This window comes from Phocoena sinus, chromosome 1, assembly GCF_008692025.1.
Source record: "Phocoena sinus isolate mPhoSin1 chromosome 1, mPhoSin1.pri, whole genome shotgun sequence".
Taxonomy (NCBI): domain Eukaryota; kingdom Metazoa; phylum Chordata; class Mammalia; order Artiodactyla; family Phocoenidae; genus Phocoena; species Phocoena sinus.
The window spans coordinates 112,923,441-112,946,890 of record NC_045763.1 but is presented as its reverse complement, the minus strand read 5'-3'; the positions used below and the strand labels follow the sequence as shown (position 1 = coordinate 112,946,890).

At 44.7% G+C, this 23,450-nt stretch overlaps 2 protein-coding genes across 10 annotated transcripts in view; both read left to right on the top strand.

Annotated features, from left to right (window-relative positions):
• The first annotated feature begins 429 nt into the window (after window positions 1-429).
• TPM3 (tropomyosin 3) lies at window positions 430-22,129 on the top strand. Of its 9 annotated transcripts, none has more exons than XM_032605052.1 (9): window positions 449-673; window positions 6,404-6,537; window positions 8,221-8,338; window positions 8,458-8,528; window positions 10,035-10,110; window positions 10,901-10,963; window positions 11,142-11,211; window positions 12,167-12,245; window positions 20,777-22,129. In XM_032605052.1, exons 1-9 carry the CDS (start codon window positions 542-544, stop codon window positions 20,778-20,780), a joined length of 747 nt encoding a protein of 248 aa, XP_032460943.1. In that variant the 5' UTR covers window positions 449-541; the 3' UTR covers window positions 20,781-22,129. The 9 variants fall into 9 exon arrangements, with proteins under 9 accessions (XP_032460916.1, XP_032460962.1, XP_032460943.1 ...); XM_032605035.1 differs by lacking the exon at window positions 10,035-10,110 and adding an exon at window positions 9,407-9,482; XM_032605025.1 differs by lacking the exons at window positions 10,035-10,110; window positions 12,167-12,245 and adding an exon at window positions 9,407-9,482 and having other exon boundaries at window positions 430-673.
• Window positions 22,130-22,273: 144 nt separating this feature from the next.
• Window positions 22,274-23,450, top strand: part of NUP210L (nucleoporin 210 like) — an 81,478-nt gene continuing 80,301 nt past the window's right edge. Inside the window, exon 1 of the mRNA XM_032605013.1 lies at window positions 22,274-23,398. Coding sequence (XP_032460904.1) covers window positions 23,202-23,398 — 197 coding nt within the window. The 5' untranslated portion in view covers window positions 22,274-23,201. The remainder of the gene's footprint in view (window positions 23,399-23,450) is intronic.

Genomic DNA, 23,450 nt, shown 5'->3' with positions numbered 1-23,450 from the left:
AGAAAGTCTAGGCTTTTCTTAGTACCTGGGTTTGGAGCATTTGTGGGGTGCGTGGAAGTAGAGGCTTGTAGGGTGTTTATGTTGTGGAGAGGACACAGGGTGCCCTAGCGGGTAGGTGGTGGCGGATCAGCACTGAGGGAGTGAGGGGTCAACGGCGGGTGTAAAGGCCGCACAGGCCAACCATTGGGCAGCTTGCCCAGCGACTGGAGAGGCTTAACCACGACGCGCCTTCCGGTTACCATGGTAGCCTTCCCTCTTCCCAACCCCGCCCCCCTTTGCTGGCCCGAGGGAAAGGCTGGGAGCGGTCGCCTAGGGCTACAGCGAGGTCCCGCCCCTCGCTCCCAGCCGCGGGTCTCCCTCCAGTGGACGGCCTTCCCGCCTGCCTGCGGTGGGAGGGCGCGGCAGTGGTGGCGTCACATCCGGGCGGGTGGGTGAGTTCCGGTATTTCAGGGCGGAGCAGGCGGAAGTAGGGTGAGAAGTGGCTGCAACGCCGAGCGGAGGAGGCAGGAACCCGAAGGCAAGCAGGGGCTGGGTGGGGACCATGGCCGGGATCACCACCATCGAGGCGGTGAAGCGCAAGATCCAGGTTCTGCAGCAGCAGGCCGATGATGCAGAGGAGAGGGCCGAGCGCCTCCAGCGGGAAGTGGAGGGAGAAAGGCGGGCCCGGGAACAGGTACGGAGAGGGCGAGGCGCGTGAGGGAGGAGCAGGCTCTGGAGAAGATGGGAGAGAAGTGGGTTCCATTTTTGCGGTGGAGCACGGTCCTTAGGGGGCCAGCATACTCGAAGATGAAGTTGGAGCTCGGAGGATGGGTGGGGCTTAGCTTCATTTGGACCTCGAGCGGGTGAGGGGGAACTAGGTGCTCGAGCGAGCAGGCTTGACCTTTGAAGGAATTGAGCTTCACCGGGACTGGCGGGTGGTTTTCTTCCTCCTCCTCCTCTTTCTCCCTGCTCATTCATTCAGTCCCTCCGAGTCGGGCGCGGTCAGGGGAGGGGCTCAGCGGCCTCTCCCTCCCCCACTTCCCCGTGGCGGGGGGCGGGGATTGTGCTCTCGTTTAAGGTTTCTGGCTCTAGGGGTGAGAGTAGGTGGATTCCTCTCTGGTTTGGGTGGGGGCAGAGCCGAACTTACTGTGAAAGGGTGGGGAGTGGAGGGGTGGGAACCGCCGGAAAGCCCCCGGCGTGGCCTGCTGGCAGCTTTTCCGCTCCCTCCTCCTGCTCAGGAAATGAGGCAGCAGTCGGCTGAGAGGAAGCGCGGTGCCCTCCCTGGAGGAGGTTGAGGCCACAGCACCGCCTCCCATCCTCCGTCCTGGGGCCCTTTCCTCTTAGGGGGAGCCCTTGCAACTGCTAAACCCACTCTCTCTGTCGTAGTGAAGCAGGAGGGGAGGAGACGGTACTTCATTCTCTCTGTTAGTGCAAATGTAGGAACCAGCAGAACTTGCTATGGTGACCTGGAAGGCAGGAACTTCTGCCAGATTCAGGCGTTTATTGCTGAAGTGTGAAGAGTGCAAGTTGAACCGGTTAAGAACACTTCTTCCAAGCAGAGCTGATAAGCGAGTGTATGTGGTAGAGAATCTGATGGAGTGCTGATTTCTGTCAAGGTTTCTGGTTGACCTAGGCAGTATGGTTGATGGAGACAAAATAATGAGTTCCGAAGTGATGTTACTCTGCTACTTTCCCAATTACCCATTACCATGTCTTTTTTTAAATTTAAGTTCAATAAATATTTGTTCAGCTGAAGGTTGGCACTTAAAATGTTAATGGATTGAGTGGTGATTCTTGAAACTGCTTTCTGTTTAGAAGTGGTGGACTAGTTTTAGTAAGCCATAAGATTTTCCAAGGTCTAGGGTGCAGTCCATTGGGTGGAGCTGATCTCCTGAGTTGAGGCTTTGGTTTTGGAGGATCTTGAGGCTGGAAAGTAACTGTTGCTAAAATTTGAAGACCTAGTGAAAGAACTCTTGTGGTTTATTGGTATTCCTTGTTGTTCTTTCCCTTGGTAAGTCCCCCCCCCCCTTTCTGGCTGCTCCTTCAGGGAGTGGCTGAGAATTAATGTTTTGGGGGGAAAAGGGGGAAAACAGCTGCCCTCCAGGTTAATACTTAAAGATTGTTAGAATAGTCATTTATTTTTATAACTGGGCATGGAAATGCTGGGAGCTTGTCTTTCTCAGTCACCCATTTCTCAGTGGATATTTTCTCCGTTCATTATGCCCGTAACTTCTAATTATCAATTCAAGTAAGATGGACTGGCTGGGTGACTCTTTACGACTAGCGACAGCTTCTCATCTCCTTTGTTCTGGAGACCAGATCCCCTTAAAGGGGAAGACAGGGATGGCCTGAAGGAACTAGCCATGTGTTGAGCTCCAGAATCAGGCTCAAAGTATAGGCATGCTAGGAATAGTTCTAGGATAGATGATGTTGTCCCCCCAGCAACAGCCCCCAGGATTTTGTTTTCCCCCTAGGATCCTCACCCACTGCCCCCAGGATTTGGTAATTTTTCTTGCAGGAAAATTTAACTCCTTTTTGCCCCATCCTTGGTGACTCTAGGGTAATAGGCAGCAGAGGGAGCAGCTTCAGATGTTTCTTAAGCTTCTCCCTCAGAGCCTGCCAAATTTGCTTATTGAGCTGAGTGAGGTCTAGTGAGAAAGCCCTCAGATGGGGAAGTAGTGTTAAAGATTTATGAAACCGGTATCTTCTACTCCCTAGCTTGAGGGAGCCTAATCTTTCGACTTTCTGCTCTAGTGAACTTTGAATTCCTCCTGAGGAGACACCTGTGGGAAGGGAGGGGAGTGGTGCTTGAACTGTCTGTTATCCTCTTAGGGCATTCTGGAATGTGGGTTTTGCAGGCTCCTCCCTCCTGGAGCTGGAAGCTCTGCACTCCCTGATGGTATCGCATGCTGTTAGTGGGATTGTCACTTAATTCCTTTTCTGGTTGCTTTGTGTGAACATCCAACCCTTGTTGGGAAGCTGGATGAGTCCAAAGCAGAGACCGAGTTCTGGCATACATCTGTCTTTTCTGCTCTTGGCCTGGAGATTGACCTTTTATAATGTAGCACCTTGTCAAATCCACTTTTGATTTTGAATCTCCTTTGCACTTTTTGCGAAACTGAAACAGACTGCAACATAATATTTAAATGCAGTGTTTTTCCTTTTCTCTGTGTGTGTGTGTGTGTTGTGGTAAAAATACACAATGGTAAGTATTTACCATTTTAACCGTTTTTAAGTGTACAGTTCACCTTATTTGTTAATACCTGTCTCCTAACTTCCGCGGGTATTTCTCTCTCTGTCTCTTTTTTTTCCTGGTGTAAAAAATTTAGGAATACTACTGAGGGAGTGAGTGGGCTTTGACTAGCAGTTTCGATTGTGGCCTTATTCCCAAATTCCTAATCTGCAGGGGGTGGGTGGCCGTGGTTAGAATGTCTGGCTGTTGGTGTGGCTCTCTCCTGTTCATAGGGTCTGGTGGAGTAAGCAACTGGCTTTATCACCTTTCTTTGGTTTAGGTTTGCTTTCCCACTGAGTACCTTTCTCTTACCTTCATACTAGAGCACATACTCATAGGGGAGAGCCAAATAGCCCTTTGCTCTGAGTGCCTCTGCTTAGACTCCACCTTTGTTTACTCTGGGACAGATAACTCTGCTTCCTTCCTTCCAACTTTCCTGCCCCTTGATGAAATTTAAAGTCCCCAAGGACACAGTATCTCCCTGGGTAGATATATTTGTGAACACAGTGAACTGGGGCAGTCCATTACTCACAGGGCTCAATCCTAACTTTTTCATTACTCTTTTGCTTTGAATTTCATCTGTGGCTTTTGTCTAAAAAGAGAAACCCCAGAGTGGCAGAATGCCAGATATAGGCTAATCCCCTTCTGTCCTTGGCCCTGATCTGCCTCTGAACACCAGTCCCCTGTCCGTTTCTTGCCTTGACGGGTATAGTGTGCTTGGGGAATCTCTTCAGTGTGGAGGATGGTAGCATTTAAACCAAACTCATTTCATAGCTGAAGCTGTAGTCAGCCATCTTCTGATATGACTGAATCTCTGCTGTGTTCCCCTCTCCGGCCTTGGGATTTTTGCTTCTTGGGTGATGGAGAATCCTATTATTACCTGAAGGAAGGACCTCACAGTGTACCTCCAAGCTGGGCAGAGGTGGGCAAGCTGAAAGATCAAAACCACATCTAGGCGTGCTAAACCTAGGGTGACAGAAGAGCGTGTAAAGTTAATGTTTCCCAGGGCCATGTTTCCCATTCTCATCTGCAGAAGCTAGTCCCACTCAGTCTCTTGGTACCACTTGATTGACCTGAAAGGGATAGGCATTGTGCATAGGTTCTGGCTGGAAGGAAAAGTCAGGTAGGTGTCTTCCCTTGTTCCTTTAAACATTAAACAGATCTTGATTTTGCAAGCTTTTGTTTCATTGTAAAGAAAACTGATCCTCTGTGGGAGGAGAAAAAAGAGGATAGTGACTGCCCTCCTCCCTTCCCTCCCCACCAGGGTCTCCAAAGCTTTTGCTGGGACTCCCATCCTGGGTTCTGTTTTTGGTACAGGCTTGTTCAATGTGCGCATGCTCTAGTTAGGGCATCAAGATGTGTTTTCTCCTCCTCCCTTTTCAGCCTTGCGAAGAATTCTATTGTAAATGCTGATTTGTGGGAGAAACTGCCCGAGCCAGCTTGTTGTCATGGAAACTGTACACCCCCGCCCCCATAGCCTGTTATCTTTACTTCATTTGGGTAACTTCTGGTGAGCTGGGTGGGGACATAGATTTCATGAGCTTCCTTCAAATCTGGGTTTGATGTCGTTCCCTTTTTTTTTTTTTTTTCCTTTAGTTCTAGGCATCTGAAGGGAGCGGGGTGGGATAAATCATTGTACTGGCAGTGTTGCATAGTTCTTGGCTGATAGGCAGACTCGCTCTCATAATCTTGACCTGTCAGCCTTTTTGAGCTTGTGAGACGAAATGTGTGTTGTCTTAGGGTGCATCTGGTTTCCTGAGACAGGACCAGAGAATACTTGTCTTTGTGTTATTTTGAATACAGACACAAATGGTTTCTTAGTAATTTCAGCTTATATAGATGTCTTGATTTTCTTTTCCTGTAGGTCAGTGGTTATATAGCCCCAGCCCCTGCAGTGCCTCGAATCTCCCATGTTTGTATTTGGAAATTTTTGTGCCAAATTACCTGATTCTTAACAGGAGTGTTTTGGGCTATATCCCTTCCCATAGGGGCTGGTGGCCCAGATTATTTCTCTAGCTACCCCCACCCCTGACTGCCAGGAGGAAATCAGGGTAATAGAATTCAGGCACAATCTGGGCTGTAGAAGAGAGATCGTGTTTACCAAGCACTTGGATAAGCATCTGAACTGGGGAGTGTGCAGAGCAGATTAAATTCTTGTGCAGTTGTGGCGGTCAGTGTACTTGCCACCAGTAAAGGTCTGGGGAGGGGAAAGGCAGTCAGAGGAGGGAAGATTTTCTACCAGTAGAATTCATGCACATGCAGCTGCCTTCTTCTTTCCTTGTTTCTTATTCCATTGCCAAGGAGGAGGTATGGGATTACTTGGACTCTAGCCTGTGCTTTATTGTGGGGTGGAGGCCAGGGAGAGGATTGTCATGCCGTACTGGAGGGTTAGGCTAAAGGGATGACTTGAGGAATAGAAAGGAGTCACAATTCAGAAATTTGGAGGGTTGGTGGTGGGCATGAAGGAAACATTCTCTTCTAACCCCCAGTTTTTTTGGTAATGCCATCAGAGCAGATAATTTTAGCCAGAAAAAGCTCCTTGTAGCCAACTTTTAAAAGGTGGGAGGAGGGGGCAAGTTGAAAGGGTAGGAGGTAGGTATCCCAATATTCCATCCTTTTGCTTTTTCTGTTCTGGAAGGTTCTTCTGGAAAACATTATTCTTTTAGCTAATCATCCTCCTGGTGTTAGGGTAAGCTGATCAGAGGTTTAACAACTTGAGTTAAGCAACAAATTAATAGATAATCCAAGATTCCCTCTTTAAGAAACCTTTCTTATTTTTCCACTTTATGTGACACTTATGAGAAAGCTGCTGCAGAGTGAGATACACCTTTAAGCCAGAGCTCAGGCAGAAGGACCCCTTTACTGGCTACCTTTTCTGACACTAGCGTGTTCAGGAATTTGAACTGGTATTAACTGACACTGGGCTGGGCAAGGAGCTGAGTTTTAAAAACACTTTTCCTGTGGAACAAATGGGAATTCGTTGATGGGAAAGGGAGGAAAATACATGTAATATTATAGAATATAAAATCATGTCTGCTAGGTCTTATGTTCATCTGAGTTAAGTCACGTTCTACCCTGCAAGGCTCTGGCTTCCTCATGGTGGTAGTCAACCCCAATCTTAGTGTCATAATTAGTTCAGTTTCTTTTCACCATGCCTCTGCTTCCTTTTCCCATTCTTTCATTTAAACACAGGCTGAGGCTGAGGTGGCCTCCTTGAACCGTAGGATCCAACTGGTTGAAGAAGAGCTGGACCGCGCTCAAGAGCGCCTGGCCACTGCCCTGCAAAAGCTGGAGGAAGCTGAGAAAGCTGCTGATGAGAGTGAGAGGTGTGTAGAGGGGCCTGATGAAGTGTGGATTTCAAAAGAAGTTCATAATGGCGCTGATCAAACAGGTTTCTTATAAACCCGTTTTTTAAAACTGTAACCTATTTTTATAGGATCTTCTTTCCTTCTGCATATTCTCTCCTTATGAAGACCGACAGAGTAGGGGTTACCTGGACCTGTGACCCTTTTATAATTGGTGTTTCTCTATAAATTGACCTAATAATCCTTAAATGGGGTCACCAGGATGACCTCCACTTAGATAGCACCCACCCATAGCAGTTCTCAAAGTGAGGTTCCAGACCAGCAGCACCTGGGAACTTGGTAGAAACTCAAATCCTCAGTAGCCCCTACCCCTCATCTACGAATCAGAGACTCTAGAGGTGGAGCCCAGCAATCAGTGTTTTAATAAGCTCTCAACCCTGGCTGCACTGTTGGAATCATGGGAGTGTGTGGTGGGGATCTTTGGGGAGTTTAAAAAATATATCAGGGACTTCCCTGGTGGCGCAGTGGTTAAGAATCCGCCTGCCAATGCAAGGCACATGGGTTTGAGCCCTGGTCCGGGAAGATCCCACATGCCATGGAGCAACTAAGCCTATGCATCACAACTACTGAGCCTGTGCTGTAGAGGCCGCGAGCCACAACTGTTGAGCCCGCATGCCACAACTACTGAAGTCCGTATGCCTAGGGCCTGTGCTCCGCAACAAGAGAAGCCACCGCCATGAGAAGCCCGCGCACCGCAACTAGAGAAAGCCCTCGTGTACCAACGAAGACCCAACGCAGCCATAAATAAATAAATTTATTTTATATATATATAATCTCTCAGAATGCCTGGGTCCCATCCCAGATCAGTTAGAATCCATTGCAAAAGAGATCTGGGCATTAATGTTTTTAAAGCTCCTCCAATAATTTTTTTGGGGGTGGGTGGCCGCGCTGAGAGGCTTGCAGGATCTCAGTTCCCCAACCAGGAATTGAACCTGGGCCCCGGCAGTGAAAGCCTGGAATTCTAACCACTAGGCCACCAGGGAACTCCCTCCTCCAATAATTTTAATATGTGCCCAGGGTTGAGAACCACAGTCCTTGAACCAACTCATTTTTTGTCGAAAATAGCCAATTGGCTCCTTGTCACGTGTGAGTTAAATGAGAACAAAGGTGTGTGATGACTTGGATGGGATCAAACTAAGACTTTCAGAATTAAAAATACCCTGTTGGGAGTACATTAACGCAGTGCAGCTGTGAAAATAAATAAGACAGTTATGTGTGTACTATTACAGAGTAGTGTCCAAAGTATAGAAAGAGGAAAACCAGTTGCAGAGCAGTGTGTAGTATGATTCCTTTGGGGTGTGGGGAAATGGAGATGAGATTTTTGGCATATAAAACATTTCTGGAAGGATTATGAATTAAGAGATTACTTCTGATGAGCAGGACTAGAATTAGGGAGGCTTACTTTTTGCTTTATGCTAGACTACACACTTAAATATTTAGTTTTTTAATAAGTGTATTATTTTTATAAGAAAGTTTTAAACAAAATAATTAAACTAAGGTCGGAGGGTGCTATGGAAATTCTTTTTGAGTGACAAGCAGAGAGGAATGGGCTTTAAAAGGCGCAATTCTGGGTCCCTTGGAGTTGAGTTGATGACAGGCTCCCCAAGCTGTCAGTGCCACATTTGTCCGTATTGTTTCTGGCAGAGGTATGAAGGTTATTGAAAACCGAGCCTTAAAAGATGAAGAAAAAATGGAACTCCAGGAAATCCAACTCAAAGAAGCTAAGCACATTGCAGAAGAGGCAGATAGGAAGTATGAAGAGGTAAGACGCTTTTAGCTTGTCCCTCTCTCTTCAGCGATATTGGGCTTCTGAAAAGAATCATGAGAGGGAAGTGGCTCCTTCTTTGCTTCACTGAGCTGTACCTGTGTCTTGTCCCGTAGGTGGCTCGTAAGTTGGTGATTATTGAGGGAGACTTGGAACGCACAGAGGAGCGAGCTGAGCTGGCAGAGTCGTGAGTATCTTGCTCCCCAAATCTTGCCATACCATTCTGTTCCTTCCACTTTGGCTTGGGCACTAATGTGAATAAACTAGCATTCTTTCAACCTTGTTAAACAGGACCTAGAGAGTGGGAGTCATCTAGAATGCTTTTTTTTTTTTTTTTTTTTTTTTTTTTAGCCTTAAGAATGGCTTTGGGCTTTCTTACTCTCTTAACTAGTGACAAGTGACAAATGAGTCTTCTTCATTGAGAAAAAAATGAAACCTAAAAAAATGGTGAACTGTTAACCGGCACGCCCAACTGGGTTCTGCTTCTCCTTGAGGCATTGAAGTTGCTGTGCCGACTTAAGATCTGTCTCTGGGGCTTCCCCGGTGGCGCAGTGGTTGAGAGTCTGCCTGCCGATGCAGGGGACACGGGTTCGTGCCCCGGTCCGGGAAGATCCCACATGCCGTGGAGTGGCTGGGCCCGTGAGCCATGGCCGCTGAGCCTGCGCGTCCAGAGCCTGTGCTCCGCAACGGGAGAGGCCACAACAGTGAGAGGCCCACGTACCACAAAAAAAAAAAAAAAAAAAAAAAAAAGATCTGTCTCTGTTTTTACCACTTTGCCAGGCTGCTGGGGAACTTTAGGGCAAAGGCAGACATGACCTGCTCCCCTGTTGGCACCTTCTGGGCCTTGTTTAACAAAGTCCGTGCTGATGCATATTTATTTGTGCTTCCCTTGCATTCCCCTCTCCTAGACGTGACATGTCATGACCATGGTGATGTTTTCTTCCCATTTTTTGATTTTTTAATTTTTTTTCCCATTTTGCTGCTTGTTTCCTTGCTGTGTTCCTTTTTGACCTTTCTCCCTCCCCACAACCTGGCTTGTGCGATCCCTGTGACTATCACTAACAGCCGTTGCCGAGAGATGGATGAGCAGATCAGACTGATGGACCAGAACCTGAAGTGTCTGAGTGCTGCCGAAGAAAAGGTACTAACCATTGAACCCACAGAGAGGTTATACATATGGTGTGGTTTTGTTTGGTTTTGTTTTGTTTTGCAGCTGCCTCCCCTCCACTGGTTGATTTGTTGAGTGCTTTTTCATCTCTTCATGGAATGCTCCATTCCTCTCCACTTAACTTGGCATCTTTCATCTCTTCTTTCCTAATTGCTTCACTGCCTCTCCACAGGGTCTCACCTTCCCTTGGGTGATTTTGGGGACTATTTGGGTTGGGCATCCGTTCCCACCTCCACCCCAGGTAGCAGTTATGATTTGTTCCTGGTAGTGATTTCTGTCAAGTGTTTTCTTTATTAGTATCCAAACATTCTGAGTCCCAGCCCAGGAGGGTCCAGCTCCTGATATATTCTATGGTAGAGGGAGGAGGGTTGATGCTTGCTCAGATTACCTGGGAACTTCTCTTTTCCCCAGTGTGCCTTCCAACTCTCTCTACATATAGGTACAATTCATGTCTGTGTGTCTCTCTCCTTTTTTTTTATTCTCTCCTTCCCCTTTCCTTTCCTGCGGTATTTAAAATATTCACAGTAAGTGTTCTGAGCTGGAGGAGGAGCTGAAGAATGTCACCAACAACCTCAAGTCTCTTGAGGCTCAGGCGGAGAAGGTAGGGGCTGGTTTGTAAAAGTGACAGGCTTTGGGGCCTGGGCCCAGCCCTGCCCTTGATGAAAGACTGGAGAAACCCATTCCTTATATAATCCAGTGAGAAGTATCCACCTACTCTCTCCAGATTCTGGGTTTAATGCTAATTCCTGTGCACTTTGATTGCTGTAGTTAAAATGACTTCTTGGTCTCAGGTGACTGGGGTCATGTTCTCCTCTGGCTGATACTGCTATGCTGACAGAAGGGGACAACAAATAGTATCAGATCTGAGACCTAATGAGCAATCAAGACAGATGACTTGTCTTTATATTCTTGTGGGACTCTTTCAGCCATGTGGCGTCTGGGTGTCACCACACCCACTCGTTAACCTGGAGGCAGGAAGAATACCTTCCTGGGTTGATCTGAATAAGATCAAAGCTTAGGTCCATTTAAAAAATAAAGGGCCTGGGGACTTCTGTGGTGGCCTGGTGGTTAAGACTCCATGCTCCTAATTCCGGGGGCACAGGTTCGATCCCTGGTCGGGGAACTAAGATTCTGCATGCCACTCTGCCAAAAATAAAAAAATTTTAAAAATAAATAAAGGTCCTGGAGGATTCTGAGGGTATCATGGCTCTAAGGACATTGATTTATGGATTTTAAGGACTGTTGTCCCAAAACAGCCTTGCTCTTTCTCATGGATCATTCAGCACATTAAATCCAAGAGGATGTTCAGTGTAAAAGTAAATGTCAGGAGGAGGGGTATTGTCTGTGTGAGTAATTTCTATTCTGAAATGTTTATTCTACTTTTCTTACAGTACTCTCTAAAAGAAGACAAATATGAGGAAGAGATAAAGATTCTTACTGATAAACTCAAGGAGGTGAGCTGAGGGGATTATAAGGAAGGACCCAAAACATTTAGAGGCATGTAAGGCATTAATGTAGACTTAGACTAGCTGGCTTTGGTTCTGAAAGGTATAGAAGTAGAAGGTGGAAGAAGTAGAGATCCTTCTCTGTCTTACTCATCTCTGATTCTGACTGATTTCATGTTTCTCCCAGGCAGAGACCCGTGCTGAGTTTGCTGAGAGATCGGTAGCCAAGCTGGAAAAGACAATTGATGATTTGGAAGGTATGGAGCCTGGGTGAGGGATTAAAATAAAGAAATCTAGAGGATGACCTTGCCCTTTGACCGTTAGCCTCTTCCCCTGTACACCAAAGGGAGTTGGTAATGACTTGGCATGCATCCTACGCCCTGCCCTGTGCCACAGCTAGGTGAAGTGGGTCAAATCCTGGAAGTGGATTTTTACACTTACTCTTCCTGTAATAAGACTTTACCTAATATTCTGGAATTTGCATCCTTCCCTTGGAGGAGACTGGTAATAGCATGTACCTCCATGTCACCCCATGGCTACTTTTGGCAATCTTGTTCATCACTCAAGTTGTGGGGGACCTCACCAAGAGATGCAGCAGTGGAATGACCACTTCTCAGAGCTGACCAATGCCAGGGGCTTTCTAAAAATTCCTGCCCCCATAATTTGGCAACTGCATCTACCCTAACAAGGGAAAGTTTGTACTTTGCTCTGAGAACTCTGAGATATGCTCCTTTGGTACACTCTGGGTAGCAGGATATTCTTTGGGAGAGTTTTGCGGAGGCAACCTGTAGAGCAAAGGGGCCAACAATATTGGTCACGATGGGTAGGTAAAGAAGAAGTGTCTGAATGTTAATGTGTATTTTCTCCTTTTTCTATGTTAAGTTCAGCATTATCACTGCTAAGAATTGGGTTAACTGGGTGGGAGTGGTATCCTCTTGAGTGCCTTTGGTGATTGGAATTTCTAGTCATGACTATGCCCAGGTTCTCAACCTTTACTGCAGTTGATTAGAGGCGTCAAGAAGTCCCGTTGGTCCTGGGGACAGTGGATCTGAAAATGGCCAGTCATGGCAACCAGGATAGATGTTTTCCTAACTGTGGGATTAGACCCATGGTCACACTTTCCCTAATTTCTAATGATTCCCTCTCTTCATCTGCTTCTGATACCTTTTATCTGTCCCCTCATTCCTCCCTGTGGTTCCTGTGCCTGTCCAGATGAGCTCTATGCCCAGAAACTGAAGTACAAGGCCATTAGCGAGGAGCTGGACCACGCCCTCAATGACATGACCTCTATGTAACTATCTGACAGCAGAGTGGGGCTGGGACCTTGGCTTGTGGGTGGGTGGGGGTGTAGGCTGTGCATAGTGTGCTCTGGTTTTGTCTTCTGAAAACTAGAATCTCCACTCTTATCTTTAAAACACTGGTGCTGGTTACTTGTTGGCAAAAGCTGGGGAGGCATTTAATCCTGGATCAGTGGTAGCACCCTGATCTACATGTAATTTTTGTATTTTTTGTTCATAGTCCCTTCATTATGACACCAGGATTTTTCTATCTGTTTCTCAAATTTAGTCTCAGAAGGGCTACTGATGAAGATAGAATCATGTCATCATATAATTTAAGGAACTAGGGCCCAGAGAGCCAGTGACTTGGGCCCTAGCGTCTTACAACAAAACTCAGACTTCATGGGTGTATATGATGCCTGATATTAAAGTTTAGGGGAAACACCCATGATTGGAAATACCAAATTCACCTAAAAATCGAGCTGAGTCCCAGAGCAAGCCAGGTAGTAAAAAGCACCAAAATGAGTTGTTGGGGACTTTATCTGTTTGCTGTGGATCCCTGATCCTTGATGCTAATCTGCCTTTTTCCCACTAACCCTGAAAAGAAGCCAAATAACTCAGGCTGTAGTGTCTGGCTCTCTTTTATCGTTCCTACTGCCACCTCTTCCTTTTTCTCCTCTTCCTGTCTCCCAGATTGCTGTCTAGATTGATGCTAGTCCTTCTCACCTAGAGTCTCCTTACTTTTTCACACAGATAATTATCACCGTTTCTGCTCTGTTCTGGATCTGCCCCCTTTCCTCGGGGAACCCAACGCCCCACTCTCGCTCTGGATTCCATTTGGGTCAGCCTGGCTGACCCCCAAGGCATTAGGATGGGCGGGGGGACCACAAAGCAACTTATGTATTCTCTTCCACCCCTCACCCCAAATTAAAATGTTAAGCTGCCGGAAGCCTCATGCCACCCTGCATTTGTGTCATTGACAAAGCTGCTGCTGTCCCTAAAAAGGAGCCTTGGGGGTGTAATGTGGGGAGCAGCTATTGTAGGCTCTCCCTCCTCTGACTTATATAATCAAAGCCACTTTTGTGTGTGTCTATTTTTTCTTGACATTTAAATTCAACTGATCTGAATCTATCAGAGTGGTGGACTAGGAGAAGTTCCTTAGAATAGGAGCTCTAGTCTTACACTGAAGCTGAATAAGATCATCTAAGTCCTTTACTTCCAGGTTCTTAAATCATCCCTTCTGGAATGTTTGTCTTCTCTTTAGGTTCTCCTCCTTTGAGAGACCACAGAAGTACCTCCCAATATATATTCTGTACCGTTTTACCAGTGGTTCAACTGGTGCATCCTTGGAATACCCAATGAACCCAAATATGTTACCACTAAAATTGACTAATTATATTATCCCAAGTCATAGAAAATACGTAATAGGTAGAATTTCCAGCAGTTTTATGTTTTCTTTAAACCTTTCTTACATACTTGAGGCTCACTACCATTTGCCTGCTAGTATGTGCTACCGGGATATAAGACAAGTGATAAATGACTGTTACTGGAAAAATAAAAATCATGCATATTTCAAATATTATACACAAGGTAGTAATTTATTACATGCATAAATATGGTTAATTGCTTCTAGTAAGATTGTTCCTAGTTTATGTTGTAGAATTAAATATCAACCTTTTGGAAATTCCTATGCTAATTTACACAGCAGAGATAGTTGAATCTGGGTAGTGTAGTCATCGGTTGTACTTATCTAAGCACCTAAGTATTGTTCACTTAGTATTTCAGTTTCTCAGTGGAGTGTATATTTAAAACTTGCCTTTCTTTTAAACAGATACAGCCAGGTAGAGAGGTTTTCCCTACTTTAAAACTTTGGGTCTCATCAAATTCAGGTTTCTTTCTGTCTATACCATTTCTTTTTGCCACACAGCCTTTGTGATTAAGGTGCAGGTTAAGTTATTGTTAATTTAGGCACAGGGTATTAAGGTGGGGACAGAAATAACCAAAGACGGAGGCATCATCCCTACTCTCAGGTTGCTCAGAATCCAGTAGGAGAGAGAACATATGTATAAAACTAAAGATGATGTGTGATATGTGCCCCAAATAATGAAGTTTTGTGGGAGTTCAGAGACGGGGAAGAGGTTGATTGCAGTGGAGATGATTAAGAAAGTCTCATGATAGGAGGCACATAAAAGGTACTCAATAAACATGTTAAAATTTTCCTCTTCATTTTTATTGGATTCCAAAAGATTGGATTTTGACAACCAGAATCTGGTTGAAGGAAAGTGGATATTGAGTATCTTCATTAAAGAGAAGCAAAAGAATAAAGGCATAGAGTTGGGAAGGACACCACAGCTATAACCATTTAGTTACAGTAGGGAACAGGTATGTGCTGTATCAGGCTGGGGAGTTTTAATTTTGTAGGTAATGGGGGTGCCACTGGAGATTTTGAACAAGGATATGTTCTGAGTAGCATATAAGAAGAGTTAATTTGGCAACTACTAATATGTTAGAAGAGCAGATTATCAAAGTGATCCATTAAGACAATGATTCCCAAATTTCATTCATTTGCATACCACTTTTTTTTTTTTTTTGCGGTACGCGGGCCTCTCACTGTTGCGGCCTCTCCCGTTGTGGAGCACAGGCTCCGGACTTGCAGGCTCAGCGGCCATGGCTCACGGGCCTAGCCACTCCGCGGCATGTGGGATCTTCCCGGACTGGGGCACGAACCCGTGTCCCCTGCATCGGCAGGCGGACTCTTAACCACTGCGCCACCAGGGAAGCCCTGCATACCACTTTTGATGGCTTTTGCCATATTCACATGCAGCCTACATTATTTTTTTAATTTACTTCTTTTCAGATTTGTTCTTATGCTACAAAATTCTAATTTGAAATGAAAAGTTTTGACGTGTGCTAGTGTTTTTTTCTAATGCATATTAAAATAATACAGCTGATACATTTTTTTTAAGTTCACAAATGTATACTGTCTGCAGTTTTCTCACATATCACTAGCAGTGACTGTAGCACACTTTAGGAAATACTGGGTTAGGTTGTTGCAGTTTCCCAGAGATAATAATATGAACTATAGTAGTGGTAGTAGGGGATGGTGCTAAACCTGGGCATTGTGAAGGGCCTGGTCACTAAATGCAAGAAGGAAGTGTCAAGGATGACTGACTTGGAGCCTAGGAAAATGGTAGTATTAAAGGTGTAGAGAGGTCACGTGGTCTTGGTTTGGGGAGGCATGGGAAAGTAGAGAAGAAAATAAGTCTGAAAAACTGGCAGGTATCCAAGATGAAAACAAAATCCTAAGACTTGAGGGGGAGAAATTGATATGAGAGGTTTAGGAATCCATGAGGTTGGCAGGCAGTTTAGGCCATGGAAGTAAATTTGAACCCTAAAAGACAATTGCAAATATAAAAAGAAAAACATAGGCAGAGGAAAATCTGTGTAGAGGATGAAGCCAAGTGGAATTGGTTGGAGGGTTAGAAGGAGAACGAGTAACTTTGATACTTTAAAAACTTCAAGGCTGGGTGATTTCCAGTGATTCTCAACTTCAGATATAGAAGGAAGATAACTGAAAATAGGACATTGTCACTGATGTTTTATTAATCTGAGGGTATATACTGGACATTAAGGACAAGGAGAGGAGCCATATTTCAAGGAAGAGAAGAGTGAATTGGTGGAAAGAAAATAAAGGCACGAAGTATAGTCTATAGTCTATACAAAGTCCAATAGAACTTTTGGCAGTGATTTCCAGTATAGTAGCCACTAGCCACGTGTGGCTGTTGAACACTCAGTGTGGCCCAGAAGCTAAATTCTCATTTTATTTACTCTTAGTTCATCTAGATTTAATTAGCCACATGTGGCTAATGGCTGCTGCATTCATTGGATAGTACAATTCTAGATGTTTTAGTATATAGGCAGAAGGAGTTGACTTTGGTACAGAGAAAGGCTTCTTACAAAGGAAAGAAGAGAGTAGAGAGAGATTAGAAGAAAAATGAGGTGTTATACTTTGGTAGCTCCTGTCTTTCCCCATGGCATGAGTCGTGTGAGCAAGGATAGAGACCAAGAAGCCAGGGTAGCAGAGTGAAATTTGCAATACTGTACCATGATAAATTCACTCTTTTGTTTAATGCTTTGTATCCTTATAGAAACCATCCTATGTTACTTGACAGGACTAGCTGTGGAAATGGGGTGAAGCATCATTGGTAATCTCAGAGCAAAGTGCTTCATCTCTTAACTTTCTCTCCTCATCTTAATTTCTAAGAAAGAACCACAGGCTGTTGTATTGGAGTCCATTCTTCCCTTCCTCATTACCGTTGTTGGGATGAGGAATAAAACAAAATGTGATTGGACCCCAAGTTACCTGATGGGTGGAACTGACCTGTTATGTTAGGCAACCTTGTCTTAGTCACACCCAGTTTCTTCCATTCACATATTGAATACTCCTTAGCCTTAATATGAGGGGGGAGTTTTAAAAAAACATAAAAGAGCAAAATCTGTTTTTTCTACCTCATTCTTTGAACTTTGAGGCTTTAAAACTGATAGAGTTCCCTTTACCCCAAGCACCCGCATCCTTTTTCCTTTTCCTGTTACAGAATGAAATTGACCTGATTCAGACCAGTGAAGGATGTGTAGCATCCATGGGATTATTCCCTGAAAGGAAAATCAGATCAAATGGGGATTCTCTGGCTTGTTTTTTTGTTTGTTTGTTTCATTTACTCTTATCAGGGAACCAAGAACTTTAATGAACTAGTGTCTGGTCCTGAATTTTTAGTTACTAGAAATAACAGAGTTAGAAACCTTACTTATTACTAAGTTCAAGGTGAGAGAACAACCACATTTATCTTTCTGACCTTCTGCAATTCTTAAGGAACTATAAGTTCTGGGATTTAATTAGGCAATAAAATGCTCCCACTTCTTCTCTGTCTCTTTATTTCTTCCCTAAGTGGAACAAAACCCTCATTGAACTGGCTGTTTTTAGGGATATGATCCTGATAGCACCCTTCTTTCCCAAGAAGGATGTGGGAGTCACACTGACTAACTTGGATATAGATGCTATGGATCAGTCAGGTTGCATATGGTCTTTATATGTAATATAACACCAGAAAGTTCAAGAAATGAGAGTTCAACATAATTTGAACCCCTGCTGTTTGTCAGAGTTGCCCCAGTGAATATGACAGGTTGAATCCCAGGCCTCATGGACTAGTATAGACTAGTACAGTGTTTCTCAATGATGAACTTTAGTCCTTTAAGCCAGGATAATTCTGGGATATACAGAACAATCCTATTTATTGCTGTCCCCTGCCCAATAAATATCTGTAGGGCCCTCCAGTTACTGTGACAATTACACATTTCTAAATTCCCCTCTAGCGGAGGGGAGGGGCAGTATTCCTCCTATTGAGATACTGGTTTAGTGGGAAGTGCAATTTTAAAAATTCCCTCCAATTCTGCCCCTTAATACGACTCTTTTTTGGTTATTCCACCCAGGATCTTTTTGTACATATATGCTTTCTGTTTTGATTGGGTACACAGAGTGACAAGTATTATTGGGAACATACTGGCCCCCAGCTTCCAGGTGGAACTGGGAAAACCTCAGCCCAGAAGGCAAGGTACCTGAGCAGTGCCCACAGTCAGCCCACAGCTGCAAGGCAGAAAAGTCTTTTTCATATTGAAGTCCTGAGACCATTTTGAAACAGACTGTAAAACAGAAAGAGACTTGTTTATGAACACGAGAGGCTGACATTAGGAGTAGACCAGGAAGATCCATCTCCAATTGCCATTACCTCTGTGTTGGTCACATGGATTTGGATTCTCTCTACCTCCTCTTTTTTATTTATTAAAAAAATTTTTTTTTCTTGTGATGAGAACTCTTAGGATGACTTTCTTAACACCTTTCATGTATAACATACAGCAGTATTAATTATATTATGTTGTACATTTCATCCCTGGTACTTCTTTATCTTATAACTGGAAGTTTATACCTTTTGACTACCTTCATCCCATTCCCCCTCACCCCACTTCCCACCTCTGGTAACCACAACTCTGATCTCTTTTCTATGGCTTTGTTTGTTGAAGTATAATTGACCTACAACACTACGTTAGTTCCTGGTGCACAACATAGTGATTTGATATTTCTATGCATTACAAAACGATCACCACTCTACACCTCTTTAAGATGTGCTCCAAGTAGAAAATCCAGATAAAGCCAGGGGATTTGAGCGCTTAATTACTTGTATCAGGAATGCTTTTGGTTATAAGAAACATCTTAATAGCAGCTTAAATAAATATGGGATTTATTTTTCTCTCATAATAAAAAGTCTTGATTTGAGCAACTGTGGCCTGCTATAGTTGGGATTTCTGTGATTCTCACGGCCCTTTCTTTTAAGGTTGAAGTTTGCAACTAGTCATCACATCCATGTTCAAGGCAAGAAAGAAAGCTAAAGTTTTTCTGGAAGCCCCTGACAGACTACCCCCTACATCTCATTGGCCAAAACTGGATCACATGATCCCCCCAAGCTGCCAATGAGGCTGGAGAAACAGGATAGTCTTGATTGGCTTGTACCAGTAATTCACCTTACCTGGGGCTGGCTGGACACACTGTTGGCTCGGACAGGTTTGGGGTTCTTTTAGAAAAGGTGAAGTTGGGTTTTGATTCGCTGTGCCACTATGATGGGCCTGTCACCCAACACCTACAACAAGAAGCATTAGAAAGTACAGGATTGAGTGAGTGTAGGGATATTTATCCCAGTCTCCCATTCATAATACTGTACTGAATGCTTTTACAGAAAAATGTTCAACCATTCACTCTGGTTCCTTACAGACCCCGATTATTATAAATGTATTTCTTATAAGCCAGGTGTATTCCTTCCTTTGCCGTGTTTCACTTGTCTCAGTTTCTCAACCCAGGGAATAAATACGGTGAAGGAGATACTTTTCTCCCTCAGAATGTCATTCTTTCAACTTGTCAGTCTGCATTTTTTATTTTATTCCTCTGTTGGTCTTTCCACCAACTGACCTAATCCTCCTCGCATCCATCCTGCCTTACAGATACATGTTATGTATACCAGGTAGTTAAAAGTCTCAAAATTTACTTCTGGTACTCTACTAACCTTCCCTTTTTCTCTTTCTCCTCCTCTTTTTCCTCTCCTTCTCTTGTTTTCTCTCCTCTCCATTGCTGCTGCAGAGCGTCTCTACAGCCAACTTGAGCGAAACCGCCTGCTTTCTAATGAGCTGAAGCTAACGCTGCATGATCTGTGTGACTGATGGGCAGGGCTCACTGATGCCCATTAAACCGAGCTTACGGCTCACACCACTGACCTGGACCCCAGCAAAAAGCTGATTGTCTTTTAAAAGTTATTATTTTGCCCTAAGCAAATTTCTTTTTAGTTGGGACAGTTAGAATAGTGTCGACTTCCTAACTGCACTGTAAAGTGGGAACAGTTAAGATTAATACTGCCTTTCTGTCCCTTTTCAAGAGATTGTGGGTGATGAAGGGAGGGACCTGAGAGATAGTGAGAAAACCTGGGAGAGTTTTCTGTTTTCCACCTTTACTTGCTGCTTTTTCACTTGTGCACTGACTGTAGGATATGTTCCCTTGCATGGATGTTTTCTAACAATAAAAGGACTGACTTGACAAGATGTTGTAACTGCTTCGTCTGCAGGCCCAGGGATGGGCCCTTCTGACCGGGTAGAAAAAAGGGAAGGGAAAGAAAGGGGTGTGGGATATGAATAGGTCTGCGTTGCCATCCCCTTTTCTGAGTTGAAGGGTATTTTCCCCACCTCCCTAGAGCAGTGAGTGGTTTACTTGCTGGGAAGCTTTGATTCTCCGTGATGTTCAGCTGCTGGTTTTCTTCCTGACATTTTTCCTCTTGCTGCTTTTTCCTGGTATTATGTTTAATTGTAAGTAACTATGTCACAGGCTAGTTCTGAAGAATAGCTCTGCAAAAATCTGTTAAAGGTTTGCTTACAAGGATGTTTTGTAGTATTCTTGACTTTGTTTTCTTTTGAGATTCTCTGACTTAGCTATGGGGGTTCTTTTATTTATCCCACTAGTTATTCCTTTCCTCTCTACTTGTTAAGGAAAGCCTGTAGTGCATGAGGATCCTCCTGTACTCTTTTCAAGTTGAGGTTCTGCTGTTTCTACTGGTAGAAATATGCCCATCCTTGTTCTCAATGTGTCAAGCTCCAGCGAGCTATTTCGAGTAGGTGTTGTCCTGTGGGCAGAGACTAGAAGAGTGGATGGCTGGTGTTTAAGGCCACCTCCTTCAGTGACTGAAAGCTGAAAGCCTTGGTTGGGTGTGGGGAGGAGAGGAAATGACTGATAAGGTCCCCAGCTCCCTCCCCCAGAAGTACAGCAACACCTGTAACTTCAGTAGGCAAGCCTGAGGCCCTGCAAAACCGAGTGATGCAATAGCTCACTTCTGTGGCTGAGAAGGCAGCTGCTTTATTAGTCTGCAGTTTCTCTGCAACAGGAGCAATTCTCAGAGTGGGTAGACCTTGAAATTTACTTCTAGTTTTTATAACGTCTCTCCTTTACCCCCATTAGATAAACTGAAATGCACCAAAGAGGAGCACCTCTGTACACAAAGGATGCTGGACCAGACTCTGCTTGACCTGAATGAGATGTAGAGCACCCCAGTCCCATCCTGCCGCTGCTCCTCCCTCTGACCCGACTCCGCTGAGGCCAGCCTGCCCGAAGCTGACCTTTAAACTGAGGGCTGACCTTTAACTGGAAGGCTGCTTTCTCCTTTCGCCACCTCTCCCACCCCCACCCCTGTGTCCTTTTCGCCAAACTGTCTCTGCCTCTCCCCAGAGATTCCATTTGGGCTAGAGGCTGAGCACCTTTGGGAACAACGTTTAAGGGAATGTGAGCACAATGCTAAGTGTCTTTAAAAGCATGTTGTGATGTACACATTTTGTAATTACCTTTTCTGTTGTTGTTGACGTAGCAGCCATTTGTAAAACATTCCAGATAATTCCATAGTTCTGAAGCAGCAGTCTAATCCCTTTTTCACTTTTGGAAGGTAACTTTTCAGCTTAATGCATATTGCCCTCTCCGTAGAGGAGGGGAAAAGGTATGGGCCTGCCTTACAGAGAGCCAAACAGCCCAGAGGACTCCGTTTTGGGAAACCTTATTGCTCTGTAAAAAGTACCCGCCAAACTAGAAAGGTGATTCCAGAAGGAGTTAGCCAAAAAAAAAAAAAAAAAGGCGCTGTTCAGGTTTTCAGCTTTACGGTATCTTTGGGCACCTTTTTTCCCACCAGAAGTGACCAGATGAAATCAAGATGGTGAGACCTCTGAGACCAAATCCTTGTCCCAGCTCTCCCCTGTTCCTAGCCGCTCACAGAATGGATCATGTGCCCCTTATTTTGAGGCGACCACTTATTTGCTCTCCCGCCTCCTTGAAAGAAAGGAAAGAAAATTATGTTTTACCACTGATTTAGCCATATGAAACTCATCTCATCACCCTTTTCTGGGTCTGAAGCTGCTGTCTCTAATAAAAGTGCCATCTCATTGTGCATTGTATCAGTTAGTGCTGGATAAATCTTGAATAGCTTATGTACAAAATTGTTTTTAAATTTTATATTATTTTGAAACTTTGCTTCTTTGGGGTTGGGGCACACTGGTCACCCCATCTGGCTGTGACAGCCCTCTACAGTCTGGGCTGGCAGTGTGCTGATCTTTTAATGTTTCTTTCCCTACCCAATCCCCCCTTTTTGGTGAGGTTTCAGTGAGGTCAGTTAGGTGTGCATCCTACAGCTTAATTGGCTTAAAATGTACTCCCCTTTGGTGTGGTCTCTTTGGGGGCCGATTGGGAGAAAGAAAAAACAATAGTGTAACTGTTTTGATACTGAACATTGATAAATGTCTTTTTGAAATAAAGAACCAGTCCCTCCAACCCTCAGAGGTGCTTGCTTTTATTTCCTAATCCAAATGGGCTTTCTACACAGGAGCTATGAAGTTTGGGTAAAAATCAGACCTTTGTGGGTGGAAGCAACAGGATTTGATGTAGAGCACACATTTTGGAAGGTGACCAAAACTGGGGTCAGAACTCAGCTCTCAGATCCCTAGTTGTGTATTCTGATGTCAGTCATTTAGTTTCATTATCTGTAAAATAAAGATAATATGTATTGTTAGGGTAAATGTGAAGATTAGAAATATTTATGTGCTGGACCTTAACACTGGCATCTTCAGGGTGAGCTATACATTTCCTTTATAACTGTATTGATTCTTATAAATCTGGATTTATTAGGCTCTGCTCCCTAAACAATTTCAACAATATATGACACGGATTACGTACTCCTATACATTTGTGGTTTAGTAAACCGTCCTGAGACAGGCTTCGAGCTGATACTCTGTTGGATATTTGGAGAAAACAAGTTAATTTAACAAGAGGTGCTCTCAGAGTATTTGCTTAACAGACAGGCAGCGTGAGTGGATAGCTTTCTAAGCTGCCTGTGAGACGCCAGTGCCTGGCATTTTCTGCACTCTGGCCTTGAGGCTGGACATGAAACGGACTTCCTAGTAAAAATGACAGCTTCCTTGACAAAGTCCAGCTGTTTATACTAGAGACTGGAACATTTTTTCCGTTTATATGTATGGGCCGATGCTGACTGGAAATTATTGCCAAAAAAAGGGGGGGGCAGGGAGTTGCTCTAGGAGCCAAACGTAGTAGGCAACAGAAGGAGAAATTTAGCTGTGAGAGACTATTTTTTTAGACTGCTCTGCTTGTTCTTTACTATTAAAAAAATCTGCCACTCAATATTTAAGAAAGTAGCCCTTTAAGTGGGTAGCTGGGTATGTGCCTTAAAGTTTCCATAACGGCTTGCTGGAGCGCTTCATAAAAACATTCCCATAATTCCCCACAGAACGAAGGCCCGCCTCCTGATGACGTCACGCCTGCGGATTGGCTGACGGTGGGGCTGAGGGCGCGGCTGTAGTTGAGCGGGAACCGAGAGCTGGCGGTTGCCATGAAGGCTGTTGGATCACCCGGGCCCCGAAGCGACGGGCTGTTCTGCTTGCCTCTGCAGTGCCTCCTGTTGCTGCTTCTCTTTTTGCTTGGAACCCTGGCCAACAAACTTAACGTGCCACAGGTGTTATTGCCCTTTGGCCGGGAGCCAGGCCGGGTTCCTTTCCTGCTGGAGGCGCAGCGGGGCTGCTACACTTGGTGAGGGGTGGAGGGTCACGAGGGTGTGCACCCCCAACGCCACCCAGGAAGA

What these genes read in the sequence shown, in the direction of transcription:
- TPM3 (XM_032605025.1), top strand. Translation starts at nt 542, where the DNA reads ATGGCCGGGATCACCACCATCGAGGCGGTGAAGCGCAAGATCCAGGTT. An exon ending in CAGATAGGAAGTATGAAGAG is followed by an intron (nt 8,339 to 8,457) that starts GTAAGACGCTTT and finishes CTTGTCCCGTAG; the next exon opens with GTGGCTCGTAAGTTGGTGAT. An exon ending in CGAGCTGAGCTGGCAGAGTC is followed by an intron (nt 8,529 to 9,406) that starts GTGAGTATCTTG and finishes TATCACTAACAG; the next exon opens with CCGTTGCCGAGAGATGGATG.